Here is a 15,720-nt window from a genome sequence, read left to right as displayed (position 1 = left end):
TTATATGATGATCTCTGGTGCTACCTTGATGTGTGAAATGTTTCTTTGCTTTGGATTCCTGCTTCCAGGGGGCTGTTGCATCAGACTGGTGTCCCAAAGGAAGTTGTCGATTATATCATCTTTGGCACAGTTATTCAAGAAGTAAAAACAAGCAATGTGGCTAGAGAGGTGAGTAAAACTTTATGTTGTTTGGAGATTGATCAGAGAATTGACTTGAATTTCAACTAATAGAGTTTACTTCATAAAATCCTTTAAAATCTATTAGGTAAAGTTACATTTGACCTAAAATGTGATTGTACAACTTGAATAATAAATGTTATTTAATATTTAAATAATTATGCTGTAAAATAAATTACATAGTATTAATATGTTAGTACATTTTTATACTTTATTATGAATCAAATCAATTATTTGAGCTGGTTTAGGAATTTGTCTCTAGTGTTAGGAAAATAGAGATTATGGCAAAATGTGCTGATGTTACTCTTAGTAATGTTAGATATCATGGCTTCTGATTAATTTAAAATTTCAACATTTTGCAAAAAGCTAATTTCATAACTTGGTTTTTGTTAGTTGGAGGTAGCCTTGCTTATTCATTTGTTCCTGTTGAACAGATGGCACGTAAGGCAGTTTCGTTTTTTTTAAGCTATGTCATAAGGGTTTACTTTTGCCCTACTTGGCATACCTCCATGTAGTGTTTATTGGGCAACCTAGATAATGACAGGCCTTGGAACTTTCTGTGACATGTCCTACAAGCATTTTACAGTGTATAGTCCAAACACATCTTCTGGGCTTTGTTTGAATTTGAAAGTGATTAGTTGGATAAACTTGGCACCACAGCACGTTTCAGCGTGCTAAGCATTTTCCCTATTTCTGGTCTGTGCGTGCCACATTGTTGTGTTAAGTGTCGTTGTGAGGGTAATAACTTCCATTGCTGTCAGCCAGGAGAGAAGGGCAAATGAGCAGGACTGAAAGTATTTGTTCTGCTCTTTGTACCAGTCAGCAAATGTTAAAACTGTGGAAGCCCTGGCATTACTGAAACCCACAAAATCAACTGTATGTTGTTGGGGGGCAAGAGAGAATTAAGAAGAGGAAGAGATTTTTTTTCCCCCCCTCTGAATTTTTTTGCTTTTCCCTAGACCTTCACATGTCTCGGTGTATCAAATGTGACAATTTCATGAGTACATCAAGCTGTTACATATTTTCAACTTTTATATTCTAAAAGTATAACCAAGTGACTTGTATAAGAGCACTTAAAAAGTAAATATTGGGTTTGTTTCAATTTTCTCTATATTTCAGTTCTTCTTTCTTAAAATTAAAATCATAATGTTCTTTTCTGGATTTTCTCCTGGAACTTTTTCATTCATTTGCAGATCTCAGCTGTTGATTGACACGAGGCTGATTCCCTCTCCCTGCCCTGTACCAATGCCAGTTCTGTTGTGCTCTGGGTTATTTTTTCAGTGGCTACCGGGAAAGGTTGAGTTGAGGAGATATGTTACAGGATGTCACTTTAAAGTTGCATTTTAACCTAATTTAACATAATTTCCAGTTAAAGAATTTCTTTAGGACCTGTTGTCTGTATTAATAATGTTAATATAAAATTCTAAAAGGCTTCTGGTGTTTCCATGAACCTGACTCTTATTGAAAGGGCTCAGCATATTTCCTACTCTCCAACTTAGAGGCATCTTCCTTCTTTTCCCTTAGTGCCTTGAGAGCTATTCAGACTTTAGGGTCACTAGCAGCCACCTCCATTTAAAGCTCTTTCAGTCCTGAGAGTCATCTAGGGCCAAGGGCAACACATGTTAGAAAGGCCCTCATGAGGATTAGGCTGTTATGACGTGAGTGCCCCTTACGCTTGCCCCACTTTGGAGCTCTTCTCTATTGTTCCCTGAAGACTTGCCTCTCTCCTTTTGGATTGGTTTACATTGAGAGGCTGATGTGCAGTTGCCAGGCAGTAGTTTTCAGCAAAGTAGATCGGACACTTAGTGTCAGGCCTACCTGGAAAGACCAGAATAAGGCCATGTTGCATGTACCACTATAACACATTTCTATTTCTATAGATCATGGTAAATAGTATAAAAGTAATATGAAGGTAAAAATCAGCTAGGAAACATTGAACCTCGAATCTAGACTTTGGAAACATATTTATCTTACCAAATTGTGGGAAAGTTTGTATTCTGAGGATAATTAAATAGTTTCGGAAAAAGATCACTAAAAATGAATTCCCCATAATGGGATCCAGAATTTCATAGTAAATATTGTGTAGGTGTGTACTGGAGGGGAGTGAAAGGTTTATTTTTCTAATTAAAAAAATTTTTTTTTGAGAAAGAGTCTCACTCTGTCACTGGGCTAGAATGCAGTGGCATTGTCATATAATAGCTCACTGCAACCTCAAACTCCTGGGCTCCAGCCATCCTCCTATCCTCCTGCCTCAGCCTCCCAAGTAGCTGGGACTATTAATAGCATGCGCTATTACACTTGGCCAATTTTTCTAGTTTTTGTAGAGACAGGGTCTTGCTGTTGTTCAGTCTGGTCTCAAACTCCTGGCCTCAAGCAATCCTCCCACCTCAGGGAAGCTGTATTTTTGAAGTGAAACTTTAATATTATAAAAATAAGTTATTTTATAATTGTACCTATGCATTAATTCTTAATTCCATAATTAAGAATACATAATTTATGTAATTCTTAATTACATAAACAAAAATGGAATCAGGCATTGATTGATTTTTTGTCAGGATAACATCCCTAATAGTATGATAAAATTACAGATGGCCTCATTTCATGTTTGATGTTTACTGTGCCATCATAATACTGTGCCATTTTTGCAAGATTAATGGAGGGCCTCAGTTTTTCAATTTCAAATTACAAATTATTCTCTTTTGAATCATCTATTATGTCATCAGCCTGGCCAGTTTTCTCTTTTTCAGTTGTTAACTGGTCTGACCCTTATTTGTCAGAGGCCCACTTGGGACTCGGGCAGTTCTCCAGAGTTTCTTTCATCAAGTTGAACTCCTATATATTTGGCAAGTTTTCCAGTTCTCGTCTGCATTGGATGTGCAGTGTGCTGTCTGGAGTTTCAGATGGTCCGTGAGAGCAACGAAATGGCAGTGAGCAGAGAGAGGGATAGAAAGCAGGCAGGGTCCTGAGTGGGAATTCTGCTTATGAATGGTCAGTTCTTCAGAAGTCATTGTCATGTTTGATGACTTTTGCTTTACTGCTAAGCTTTATGACTCATCATGAGGCCTGAGAACACAGATCATGAGGACCCCACTCCATAGTATATTTCATTATTCCATCAACTGTCTTTAACAGGTTTCTTTAAGTGTATTTGAAAATTTAAGCAAGTTAAAATCAAATTATATATTGATATCCTTGAAGGCTCTGAGCAAAGCATTGCTAAGACATTAGGTGAGATAGAAAAGTTTTATAGCCTTGTATGCCACACTAGAAACCAGCCACCAAGAATTTGGCAGAATGCCTGTAAATTAATGGCAAGATGAAAAATTAGTAAACCCTTTCTATGATGGGCTTAATTTTATTTTAAATATTGCTCTATAGAATACTAAACTGAAGCCCTTTCCTGATTTACCACACAGAGTAGTGCTCAGAGCATCATTTACATGGTGCACTTCCTTTATAAGTGATGGTTTCATTCATTGTATTTCCTGAAGGCTGTACTCGGAGCCGGCTTCTCTGACAAGACTCCTGCACACACTGTCACCATGGCTTGCATCTCTGCCAACCAAGCCATGACCACAGGTATGTTTAAATGAAAGCACAAGGTATATCTTGATTTTCCTTTTTTGTCTTTTACATGGTCATTAAAAAAGTACTCTTAACAGAAGTAAAAGATTAGTACAGATCTCTACACTTAGGTTTTTTAAAAAATCAGGTCACATTTAAAATTTTGGTTTTTGGCAGTAGTTCTCAGCCTTTTTCCTGCTCTCCATACGTGAGGCATACAGCCATTGATGTAGTTCCTCCATCAGCAGTGTGTCTGGCTGCAGTAGGGATTATCAACTGGAGGAGTATGTCTCTAGGAGGGTGCTTTAGAATCTGAGGCATGAATAGTTTATAACCTTCTAGGTTTTAAACCTAGGTGATTCTGATACGATACTTCTCCACTAAGATGGAGTCCTCCTCCCTCCACCACCACCATAGTTGTAAATGGTCACTGTTTTAGACAGTGTAACTCCTTCCTTCACTTTCTCCCCACATCCTTGGCATTTTTATAAATCATTGTAAATTCTCCTAACAAACTTTATCAAAATTGTGGGACATTTTGTAGCATCAGCCCTTGGTGTGAAACGACAGGAAACCTGAAAGATTTCGTAATCACGTGCTCATTTAGTAATATCAATGCCAGGCCGGGCAGCCCACATCATGGGTGGCAGGGAATGATGCCAGAGGCAGTGACCAGGGGTGTTCCCCACTCCAGGCGGCGTGTGGCCAACTCCCAGTTAGAGAAACAGAATACTAGCCAGTGACCATAAAGAGGGAAGGGGGCTGCCTCACATTTCAAAGGCTAGACTTTCTCTGGCTTGTAGTAGAAATTAACATTTTCTTTGTGGAAAAAAATCTTTCTGAAAACTAAAGCTGGGAACATATAAAATACACAAGGTGTTCTGGTTTAGAATATGATTTGTTTGAGTGTTGATCTGACAGCTGTTTCCAGAAGTTGATGCCCATATGGCTGAATGAAACTTGTTTTTCTCTAGTGTGTTGAATATGTTTTTAAAATTTTTTTTTTAAATTCAAAATTTTAAAATTTTAAATATAAAAAATTTTAGAAAATTCTCAATCCCTCTGAAAAGGTGAAAACTTTAATTACAGATGTACAAAGCTGATAACTGTTGTCCAACTTTTTAATCCAGAAGCTTAAATTTCAGTGGTATGTTATTTTCTGCAAAAGATGTTTATATAACTATAACCTGTGCCCTGTAGGTGTTGGCTTGATTGCTTCTGGCCAGTGTGATGTGGTCGTGGCAGGTGGTGTAGAGTTAATGTCAGATGTCCCTATTCGTCATTCAAGAAAAATGAGGAAAATGATGCTTGATCTCAATAAGGCCAAGACCCTGGGCCAGAGACTGTCTTTAATCTCTAAATTCAGATTGAATTTCCTGTCACCTGAGGTAAGACTTGTGAACTTTATGTAAATAAAGACTTGTGTTGCCAGAGCATCCCACTGCAGATATTTAGAATTAGGTATGACAGTGTGGGCTCTGGTATGCTCTAATAGTAGTAGATTCTCTTAATTATAGGGAAGGGTTATTTGATCACGATGGGGGAAAAAAGCAATAGTGGTTAGAAAATTTGCATCTATGAGCCCTTGTCAGGGGGCTCTTTAGAGAGCTGGTTGCTTTCCTTGTTTTGGTCTTAATTTATAGATGGTAAACAAACAGATTTTAGCTTTTCCACATAACACGGAACAATGCTAACTATCGTATAACACCTGTTAACAGTGTCCCTGCTCTTCGGATGTCTCCTTTCCTAGCTCCCTGCGGTGGCTGAGTTCTCTACCAGTGAGACCATGGGCCACTCTGCAGACCGACTGGCTGCTGCGTTTGCTATTTCCCGACTGGAACAGGATGAATATGCACTGCGCTCTCACAGTCTGGCCAAGAAGGCACAGGATGAAGGGCTCCTTTCTGATGTTATACCCTTCAAAGTACCTGGTAAAACAGGATGCTTCATGATACTTTTTAGGGAGTTCTGAATTGCTCCTAAAATACACACACAAAAAAAGACTTTAATAAGTGTGTTGGTTCTGTTTCCATAATGCTAAGTCTTTATTCTTAAACATGGACTCAAGTTTCAATTTATGATATAACAATAGGTAAACATTTTTTTTCACAAGTAAGAGTCTCCTTTTAGATCTTCCTTATATATTTTTGTTCTTGTTAATACATATATGCCAATTTTTAAAAGTCCTGATTCATCTGACTTATGTATAGAATAGCCAAATGTGAAAAAATGTCTTAAAAAAATAGGATGTCCTTTTTTTTAAGTAAACCATTTAGATGATTTCTCAAATGTCTTAAGAGTTTACTTTAAAATTTGATAGTATCTTGATAACTATAAAAGGTTTCCTTTCTAGTGAATAGAAAGGTTTATATTTCATTTGTTCTTGTAATTTTTAAAGCATATTTCTCTGGAAAAAATATATAATGCTTGTAGTTCCCTGGAGTTAAAAAGTTCTTGTTTTTATAGGAAAAGATACAGTTACTAAAGACAATGGTATCCGTCCTTCTTCACTGGAGCAGATGGCCAAACTAAAACCTGCGTTCATCAAGCCCTATGGCACAGTGACAGCTGCAAATTCTTCTTTCCTGGTAACTGTCAATGCTATTTGTGTTTAGTAGTGACTTATATTTCTATACTCTTCATAGAAAAGCCTAAAATAGATTTTTTGGCGTGTACTATGAATAGAGGCTTAAAAATATAGTTGTACATTATAAAGATGATGTTAAAGTGGAATCATTAAAAAAAATAGAATCATAGTTTTAAGGCCTTAGAAATCACCTAATCCAGCCACCATTCTGCTACAAAAGCTATTCTTTTCAGGCACTAAGGCAGTCAAAAAACTTTTATTGCCTGTGCTGGGCCCTGGAGATGAAAAGAACGGATAATTGCAATATAGCGAGAAAGTGCTATGATGGCTGTAAGCATAGGCTATTGAAGAAAATAAATAGAGGGCCCCTGACCCAGACAAGGGTAGTCAGAGAGGTATCTTAGAAGAGGTACCACCTGAGCAGCAAATCGTGAAGTGAGAGATAAAGCCAGATGAAGAGGTGTTGAAAAAACCATTCTAGGCAAAGGGAACGGCAAATGGAAAATCAAGGAGGTATGACAGCAAAGGGCCTCTTTGGAGAAAAGCTAGGTTGGAGCATAGGATATGAATTAGGCAGTCATAGAAGACGTGAAAACGTAGGTAGAAGGAGTAACAGGATACCTTTCTAGCTCTGATTGTTAGAAAATGATGCTTTATACTGACCCAAAAATTATTTTTCCGTAAGCATCATGGAATAAATCTAGCCCTGTCTTTTGTTTTGTTTTATATTTTTTACTTATGCCCAGGTAGCTTGGTATCCTTCTTTGCTTTTTTGACTCCTCAATTAAACACCCTTGTTGATTCTGCTGCTGCTTGTAAAGTGTAGTTACTCACCTTGGGCATAGTCTTCTGGAGATAGGCCAGCTGGTCAATGTTTCTCTTACAGTATAACTCCCCTACCCAGCCATAAAGTCTGGAAATATAGGCAGATGTGTGACATACTTGCCCACAGTAATTGGCTAATGCCTGCTCTCAATGGGCTAGGGGACGGGGACCTGGAGTGGTTCCAACAGGATGGTGTACCACCCCATTAAGCTCAAGTGGTAAAGGACTGGTTAGATGATCATTTCCAAAACCAAATTGAATGATGGGCTACACTTGCCAGACCTGAATCCCCTTGATTACTTTTGGGGTTTGCTAAAGGTCTAGGTTTATTCAGTGAAAATCAGAGAGACAGATCACCAGCGGCAATATATCACAGATACATGGATTTTCAGAAATGTGTTGATGCACTGATTCATTCGTTTCAGTTTTGCATGACGGCACATTGAACATATTATTAATACAATGTCCATAAATTGCTTATTATGTATTATCATCTGTCTTTCCAGGCTTTATGGCCACCTTGTTGGTGGCTACATAGTCTTTAGGGTTGCTAGGTTATAAAAATGTAGTACATTGTGGTAGAACTTGTTTGATTTGGCAAACTATACAGAGTTGTTTCCTTTTCTTTGGGATTCTAGATTCTGGGGGGATCTTTTTCTTTTTTGAAGTAATGCGAAAGGACTTTTTCTACAGGGGTACTTTTTTGTCCCCTAACTTCTCTTTTGTCATTGGGGAAGAAATGTATGGGGTATGTCCAAAGAGGGAAGACTGTGGTTCTAATGTTCTCAGCTGCTCAGCTGTTTCTTCTCCTATTGGTTTGCTTGTTACAGAGTTTATAAGTAGAAGAAAATCACTTAGAAGCCACGGGAAGGATGTAGCTGAGAAACAGCCCAAAAAATGTAAAAAATTTAACAAATAAGAGGTTTATTTATTTTAGCTCATATTTTGTGCCAAAGGCTGGAAACTCTGGCTTATGTTTGTTATGAGTGCATATTTTTAAAGTTTGCTCTTTTTGTCCATTTTGATAATTATAATACTTTTTGAAAAGGCTTGTCAGCCCTTGTGCTCCAGAAATGAGTCAGTGTGTGTGTTTGAATTGTGATTTAGTGGTGGATATGATGAAGTAAGTGTTGCTGTATAGAATCACTGTTTAAGTATAATGAGTTAGTAGATTTAGGAGCAGGACATAGAAGATGGCTGTAGAAAGACCTCCAGAATTTTAACATTATTGTTCTGGTTAACATTTCAGACTGATGGCGCATCTGCAGTGCTGATTATGGCAGAGGAAAAAGCTCTGGCCATGGGTTATAAGCCGAAGGCATATTTGAGGTAAAGTCACGTTCAAGTGAATTGCCTCTGAATTCTTTATTTTATTACTGGAGCTAACCTCTCTGTATTTTACTTAGGGATTTTGTGTATGTGTCTCAGGATCCAAAAGATCAGCTTTTACTTGGGTATGTAGCAGTTTATATCCTTGGACTATAATCAGAAGTATTTGACTACCCACATTTATTTCACTGAGTTCATAATTGGTTTGTGGGCGGGTTTTTAAAAAAATAATAATAATCCTTTATGTTGGACATAATTTATAGTTTTGGACTATTTTCTATTTTTTTCTACACATTTTACTTATGTATATATAACTTTGCATTCTTTTTTCATTAAGATGTTATAAGTGATTTTTCATATTATCACACACTCTGCTACACAATCTTAATAGCCTATTACAAGAGCTTCCCGATATTTAGACTGTCTCCCCCTCACAAGGCTCTAGCCTCACTGTCCTCCATTGTGACCTTTCCCCGCCTTGCCGTTTGAACTCCGTTCTTCTAGCTTTTTATCTTATTAGCTTGTCCTTACCCTTCATTGTTTGTTTATTACCTGTTTTCCCTGACTATAAAATATAAACCTAGTAAGAGCAGAGGGCATGTCTGTCCACTTCACCGTTGTATCCCCGACACTTAATATTTGTATACCAGAATCAATGAGTGAGTGAAGGATATTAAATACTCACGTAAAACTCAGTCTGGAGAATATGAAGGAGCTCTTGGGATAAAAATTAAAGTTTTAAGATATTAATTATTTTTCCATTTCAGACCAACATATGCTACTCCAAAAGTTCTGGAAAAGGCAGGATTGACCATGAATGATATTGATGCTTATGAATTTCACGAAGCTTTCTCAGTAAGTCATTTGAAAGGCACATATGAAAGAACTACAGTCATTAAAAAAAAAAAAATGTAGTCCATGTTTGTGGGGGAGAGCAAGACATGATTTTATAATATGAGTCAAACAGGGGTGGAGCTTTATGTTTTAAGTACTGACTTAGATTGCTGGGAGGGGAAAGAAGAGGGAACCAAGGGCCACACATACGGTGTTGGAACACATTCCTTCTGAGGCCCTTCGAAAGTGCCAGATTGTTTCTTTGGATAATTTTCACTGAAAACTGATTTAAAGATTGACTCAACTTTAAAGTTACAAAAATCCATGCCTAAAATAAAGCCTAGAGGAACATTAATAACAAGGTCCTTATTGAATTATTTTCCCATCTAGGGTCAAATTTTGGCTAACTTTAAAGCCATGGATTCTGATTGGTTTGCACAAAACTACATGGGTAGAAAAACCAAGGTAAGTTTCTGATAAAAAAATATGTATATGTATTTCCAAAGCACATTAATATTTGGTGCTTAGTTATCTGCCAATAAGAATATGAAGGGAAAAGCTGCTTCTTTTGAAAAATTTTGTGTTTCATTAAATATATTTATTTCTTAGTTTAAAAATAGTTCCTGGAAACTCTTTAGCAAAAATAAAAGTAAAATTTTATGTTGTCTTTTGTTCCTCCCATTTTAACATTAGATGAAAGATAAATGGACTCTTATCTTTAACAATGACCTAGACTTTCTTTTACAGTAAAATTATGTTTGATGTGTCTATTATTAGTTATTTCTCTCTATCTCTTTACTTCCTGTTACTAAGAGCCTGGCTTGATTCCTAAGTAAACTTACCTGTACGTTTTGTGTTTTTACTTTTGTGGGAGCCAGGTTGGAGTGCCTCCTTTGGAGAAGTTTAATAACTGGGGTGGATCACTGTCCCTGGGACACCCATTTGGAGCCACTGGCTGTCGGTTGGTCATGACAGCTGCCAACAGATTACGGAAAGAAGGAGGCCAGTATGGCTTAGTGGCTGCCTGTGCAGCTGGAGGACAGGTATGTCACAGCGGCTTCATAGGAACCTGTGGGAAGTCACTTTCTTGGAAACAAAACAAGTTTATCATTAGAATGTTTGATTTAGTTGAGTTTGAAACATTCTTAAAGCAATATTTCTAATGACCTGGGGGGAGCCAGGTGGGAGGATGTAACAACTTCAATTCTGACAATTCTTTGGAAAGAAGATGCTATTTAAATCCAAACTATTTTTTTCCTCATATAATGTTTATGTATTTTTGTTTATAAAATTAATATGTGCTCATTATTATGAAAACTATGGAAAACACAAAAGGTATATAGAAAATAGAATTACCTGTATATAATCTCCTTATCAGACATCATTAATATCTCAATATATAGTCTCTTCTTCTTTTTTTTTTTTTTTTTTGAGACAGAGTCTCACTCTGTTGCCCAGGCTAGAGTGCTGTGGCGTCAGCCTAGCTCACAGCAACCTCAAACTTCTGGGCTCAAGCAATCCTTCTGCCTCAGCCTCCCAAGTAGCTGGGACTACAGGCATGTGCCACCATGCCTGGCTAATTTTTTCTATATATTTTTAGTTGTCCAGCTAATTTCTTTCCATTTTTAGTAGAGATGGGGTCTCGCTCTTGCTCAAGCTGGTCTTGAACTCCTGAGCTCAAACGATCCGCCCACCTCAGCCTCCCAAGTGTTAGGATTACAGGCGTGAGCCACCGCGCCTGGCCTAGTCTCTTCTTTAATAATAACTTTTTTTTTTTTTTTTTAGCAAAATGCTGTTTATTTTTAATATCTGGGTGCAGATGGATGGAGGCTGAGAAAGGCATCCACCTAATAAACTTTTATTCATTTATCTAGTCATCATGAGACCTTATCTATAAAATCTCTACAAGAGATAAACTGTATTTCTGGAGAACTGAATTATACCTTAATTGGGGGATTAATTTACTTGATAATTTACTGCTGTTCAACTGGGGGAAGTTACGTTATTCTGACAGATTTTTCTCTCTCTACAACACTTGCATTATAGATCCAACTTCCTACATGATATAACATTTTACTCTGGGAGTAAAATCCAAAAGGAAGACTGACTGTTGGTTTTTGGGTTTTTTAAAATCCTGATGTGAACAGATTTTCTTTTCCTCCAGATTATAGAAACTTTCTGTTACTGATCAAGATGAATAAATAAGATATTTAAAAGCATAAACATCTTACATTTAAAAGCCTTTATTTATGGCTTTACCTTAGAGACTTTGCAGAGATAAGGAGTCAGTTATTTATAAGTTGAAACATCTTAGACTTTATGATTAGAAACGTTTTTTAATCTGTATAACTTCATCTAAAGAAAACTGTGGTCACCTAAGGCTAGAACTGTCCCTCTTATCTTTGTGCCAGGCTTCCACTAGAGGGATAACTCACACATACTACATATGAACATAGTGTGTAATCCATGTAGGGTAATGTCTGTTGATTTGAGTATGTATTCCCTAATTCTTTATCACATAGAGTATACTAGATGCTCTTATGGATGAGCAAAGAATAATACTTAGTACCTTTCTTCTAGAAGCTTACAGCTTAGTAAGGAGAGAAGATATGATATATCTGAGAAACTAGATAAAACTTGGCACTGTTTTGTCAAGAGCCAAATGAGTGGTGCCAACATCATTAGGAGATCAGAGGAAGATCTGTCACTGTAGATCTAGAGCAGGGTTTCTCAACTTTGACACTATTAACATTTGGGGCCAGATAATTCTTTGTTGTGGGGGCCTGTGCAATGTGTCGTAGGATGTTTAGCGTGGCCTTTACCCACTAGATAGCACTAGCAACAAACTCCTCCCCTCCCCTGCCCCATATACATACACAGTTGGGGCAATGAAGAATATCTCCAGACATTGCCACATGTCCTCTGGGGAGGGTGGGAGGCTAAATCGCCCCCAGTTGAGAACCACTGACCTAGAGCAATAAAAAATATGGAGCGTAAAAATAGGGTATTTTAAATAAAGCTAGAGAAGAGTATGCCGCCTTATTGTGAGTCCTTCTAGGACAAACCCCATGTTAGTCACACCTTCGCATCCCTGCTCTTTTTTTGTTTGCTTATGCCTTTTCAAAGTACTTAACTCTTTTGAACTACAGTGTGTGCTAGATTGATGACAGAAACGATGTAGCAAATCTTTAAACCCACACAGTGTTCACCTCGGTGCCTTATAAATACTAGTTCCATAATAAATATCTGTGGGGATTGAATTGAACTTAGAAGCAGAGAGATTAGGTAGGCTATTAACTGGTTTAATGGCAGTCCAGAAGTTAGAATGAGTGTGATTATCAGATAAGATTTAGACTCATGAAATCAAAAATTTCTACATCAGGTTTAAATTAAGGACATAACTAGTGCATAGCACTGTGTATAGTGCTAGAGAAGAGATATTCTACGTCTTCCCTTTGTGGTCCCTTGGATCATCTCCTTAACCTGTGTAGAGTAGTGAAGAAAGGATGAGCCCAGGCTTTGGAATCATCTAGACCTGGTTTCAAATCCTGGCCCTGTTACTTAATAGCCTTGTGATTTGGGTGAGTCACTTAACCTTTTAAAGTCTCAGTTTTCTCATCTAGAAATTTACCTTATTGGCATTCACTGTATCATGTTTATTTTTGTTTTGTTTTGTTTTGTTTTGTTTTTTGAGACAGAGTCTCACTCTATTGCCCAGGCTAGAGTGAGTGCCGTGGCGTCAGCCTAGCTCACAGCAACCTCAAACTCCTGAGCTCAAGCAATCCTCCTGTCTCAGCCTCCCGAGTAGCTGGGACTACAGGCATGCACCACCACGCCCGGCTAATTTTTTCTATATATATATATTTTTTAGCTGTCCATATAATTTCTTTCTATTTTTAGTAGAGATGGGGTCTCGCTCTTGCTCAGGCTGGTCTCGAACTCCTGATCTCAAACGATCCACCCACCTCGGCCTCCCAAGTGCTAGAATTACAGGCGTGAGCCACCGTGCCCGGCCCATGTTTATTTTTGTACAGCTAAAAAAGCACTTGTGATTTCTCATTTTAATAGCAATCATTTATAACATATCTACTGGGAGTTAGACTGTACTAGACAGAATCTATACTCTATTAATATAGTACAAAATATAGATATTAACATATACATGTACATATATATAGATATATATGTGTATATATGTATAAATATATGTGTGTCTTTGTGGTATGTATGTGTATATATATATGTACATACATGTATATACTCTATGCTATTTATTTAGAGATAGGGTCTCATTCTGTCACCCAGGCGGGAGTGCAGTGGCCTGATCATAGCTCATTGTAATTTTGAACTCCTGGGCTCAAGTGATGCTCCCACTTCAGCCTCCTGAGTAGCTTGGACTACGTGTGTGTGCCACTACACCCAGCTAATCTTCCTATTTTTTGCAGAGATGGGGTCTTGCTGTGTTGTCCTTGCTGGTCTTGAACTCCTAGGCGCAAGCAATCTTCCTGCCTTGGTCTCCCAAAGTGCTGGGATTGCAGGCATAAGCCACTGTGCCTGGCTACTATATGCTATTTAATTTAGTGTTCACAAAAACTCTGAAATAGACACCATGAGCCCCATTTTATAGAGGAAATTGAGGTTCAAAATGGCTACAAACTTGCCCAAGATCACCCAGCGATTGAATGGCAGAGCCAGGATCAAACTCCAAAGCCTGTACTTTTCCCATTGTTTTCTGCTGCCTCTGTACTGGTGAGATTAATCACCACTCATTGCTCTAATTAGACTTTTTTTTCTTTACAGGGCCATGCCATGATAGTGGAAGCTTATCCACAATAATAGGTGGAGAAGAGGTGACCTGAAGTTTCTGTGCAGCACTCATCCTAGGCAATGCCATTTCAATGCATTACTAAATGACATCTATAGTTCCTAGCTCCTCTTAGGAAAACAATACTGTGGCCTTCTGTTAAGTACTTTGCAATTAAGCCTCGCCAATATTCTAAGCTCTTCAGTAATCACAGTTTACTCCTCTTTCAAGGATTTCTAAGTCACCAGAATCTCACACAGATACGTATAAGTAGTTGGTTTTGGTCTCTGTTGTCATTAAAGATTAAATGAGTGGTTGCAGTTAGGGAGGAAGTTAGCTGAGATTTGGAATCATCTTTTTAACATTTGCAAATCATACTTGTCCCTATCTATGTCCTAAAGATAAGTGTTTTCTACAAAATGCAAACCACTGTGCCTAAATTAACTTCATTATGGAAAAACAATTCAGAATCTAAACATCACTGAAAACCTGTAATAAATATTTAGATATATAAGTATCATGGTGGTCAGCCTTACTAAAGTGGAGAAGTACTGGAGAACTGTTTGGCTTATTTTTTTTCTTAGAGGGAGAAGGTGGTTCTCTTGGCTTAGGGGCAAATTTTGCCTTTACTTACTCATTTGTATTAATAACTTCTAACTATTTTGGTCAACCGTGAGGCTTCTGGAACATAAAGAGGGTCCTGCTTTAGAATAACACCTTTTGTCCCCTTCGCTGGACTGAAGTAAATTTAATCTGTTTGGAGATGCTTCTCTTGGTTAGGATTTAAATGAAGTATAAAGAAGTTATTTATTTTGATCAACTACACTGTACTAAATAACATGTATGCTAGTGCTTTGAAGAAGCAAAAGGCTCAGTTGTGGCCATGTGTGTGAATGTTGTATGGGTCTATGAAAGTTATTGGTAATCAGAATTACCCTCTAGTTTGGGGACACATTGGGCAGAGGACCTAGAGTTAAACACTTAAAAGGATATTTGAGGGTCCCAGTATCATTTCTCCATGGTTTCCCTGGTAATTTCAATGTAATGTGAGTTTTTAATACTGAAAATCATTATATTTACATATATATCACAAAAATCAGATAAATATAAAAGGTAAAAAAATGTAAAACTCCAGATAAATATAGAAGGTAAAAAACTTTAGAATTTAGAAAAAAACACCACTGTTACCTTAAGTTGAATAGAAAGAGGGTTTTCTTGAAGAAGAAATTTAAAGTGCTAATCATAAAAGATCTATAAATTTGCCTATGTTGAAATAAGAACTCTTGTTCTTCATGTGATACAGAGTGGAGAAGAGACAAGCTACAAGTGGAGCAAAGATGTCTGTAGTAGATGTATCTTACAAAGGATCTCAGATGTATAAAGAATTCCTACAAATCAACAAGAGTAAAGACAACTCAATAGAAAAATGGGCAAAGGATATTAAGCATTTTTTAGAAAATGATACACAAATGATGAATAAACATGGAAAGATTCTCAATAGTAATCAGGAAAAAACAAATTAAGGTCACAGTGAGATATTATTTTATACCCACCAGATTGGCAAAAATTAACAAGACTGAGAATACCAGTGTTGGTGAGG

General features: G+C 37.4%; 1 protein-coding gene across 2 annotated transcripts in view; it reads left to right on the top strand.

The window, feature by feature from the left end:
- HADHB (hydroxyacyl-CoA dehydrogenase trifunctional multienzyme complex subunit beta) overlaps positions 1-15,127 on the top strand; it is a 33,214-nt gene extending 18,087 nt beyond the window's left edge. For both annotated transcript variants that reach the window (XM_069495215.1, XM_069495216.1), the window contains exons 6-16: positions 69-168; positions 3,669-3,756; positions 4,942-5,129; positions 5,492-5,672; positions 6,208-6,329; positions 8,403-8,482; positions 8,560-8,607; positions 9,250-9,337; positions 9,707-9,781; positions 10,195-10,359; positions 14,117-15,127. In XM_069495215.1, the coding sequence (XP_069351316.1) occupies positions 69-168; positions 3,669-3,756; positions 4,942-5,129; positions 5,492-5,672; positions 6,208-6,329; positions 8,403-8,482; positions 8,560-8,607; positions 9,250-9,337; positions 9,707-9,781; positions 10,195-10,359; positions 14,117-14,152 (1,171 nt within the window). In that variant the 3' untranslated portion in view covers positions 14,153-15,127. The remainder of the gene's footprint in view (positions 1-68; positions 169-3,668; positions 3,757-4,941; positions 5,130-5,491; positions 5,673-6,207; positions 6,330-8,402; positions 8,483-8,559; positions 8,608-9,249; positions 9,338-9,706; positions 9,782-10,194; positions 10,360-14,116) is intronic.
- Positions 15,128-15,720: the final 593 nt, after the last annotated feature.

Source organism: Eulemur rufifrons, chromosome 19 (genome assembly GCF_041146395.1).
Source record: "Eulemur rufifrons isolate Redbay chromosome 19, OSU_ERuf_1, whole genome shotgun sequence".
NCBI lineage: Eukaryota > Metazoa > Chordata > Mammalia > Primates > Lemuridae > Eulemur > Eulemur rufifrons.
This window is presented reverse-complemented; position numbering and strand designations above follow the sequence as displayed.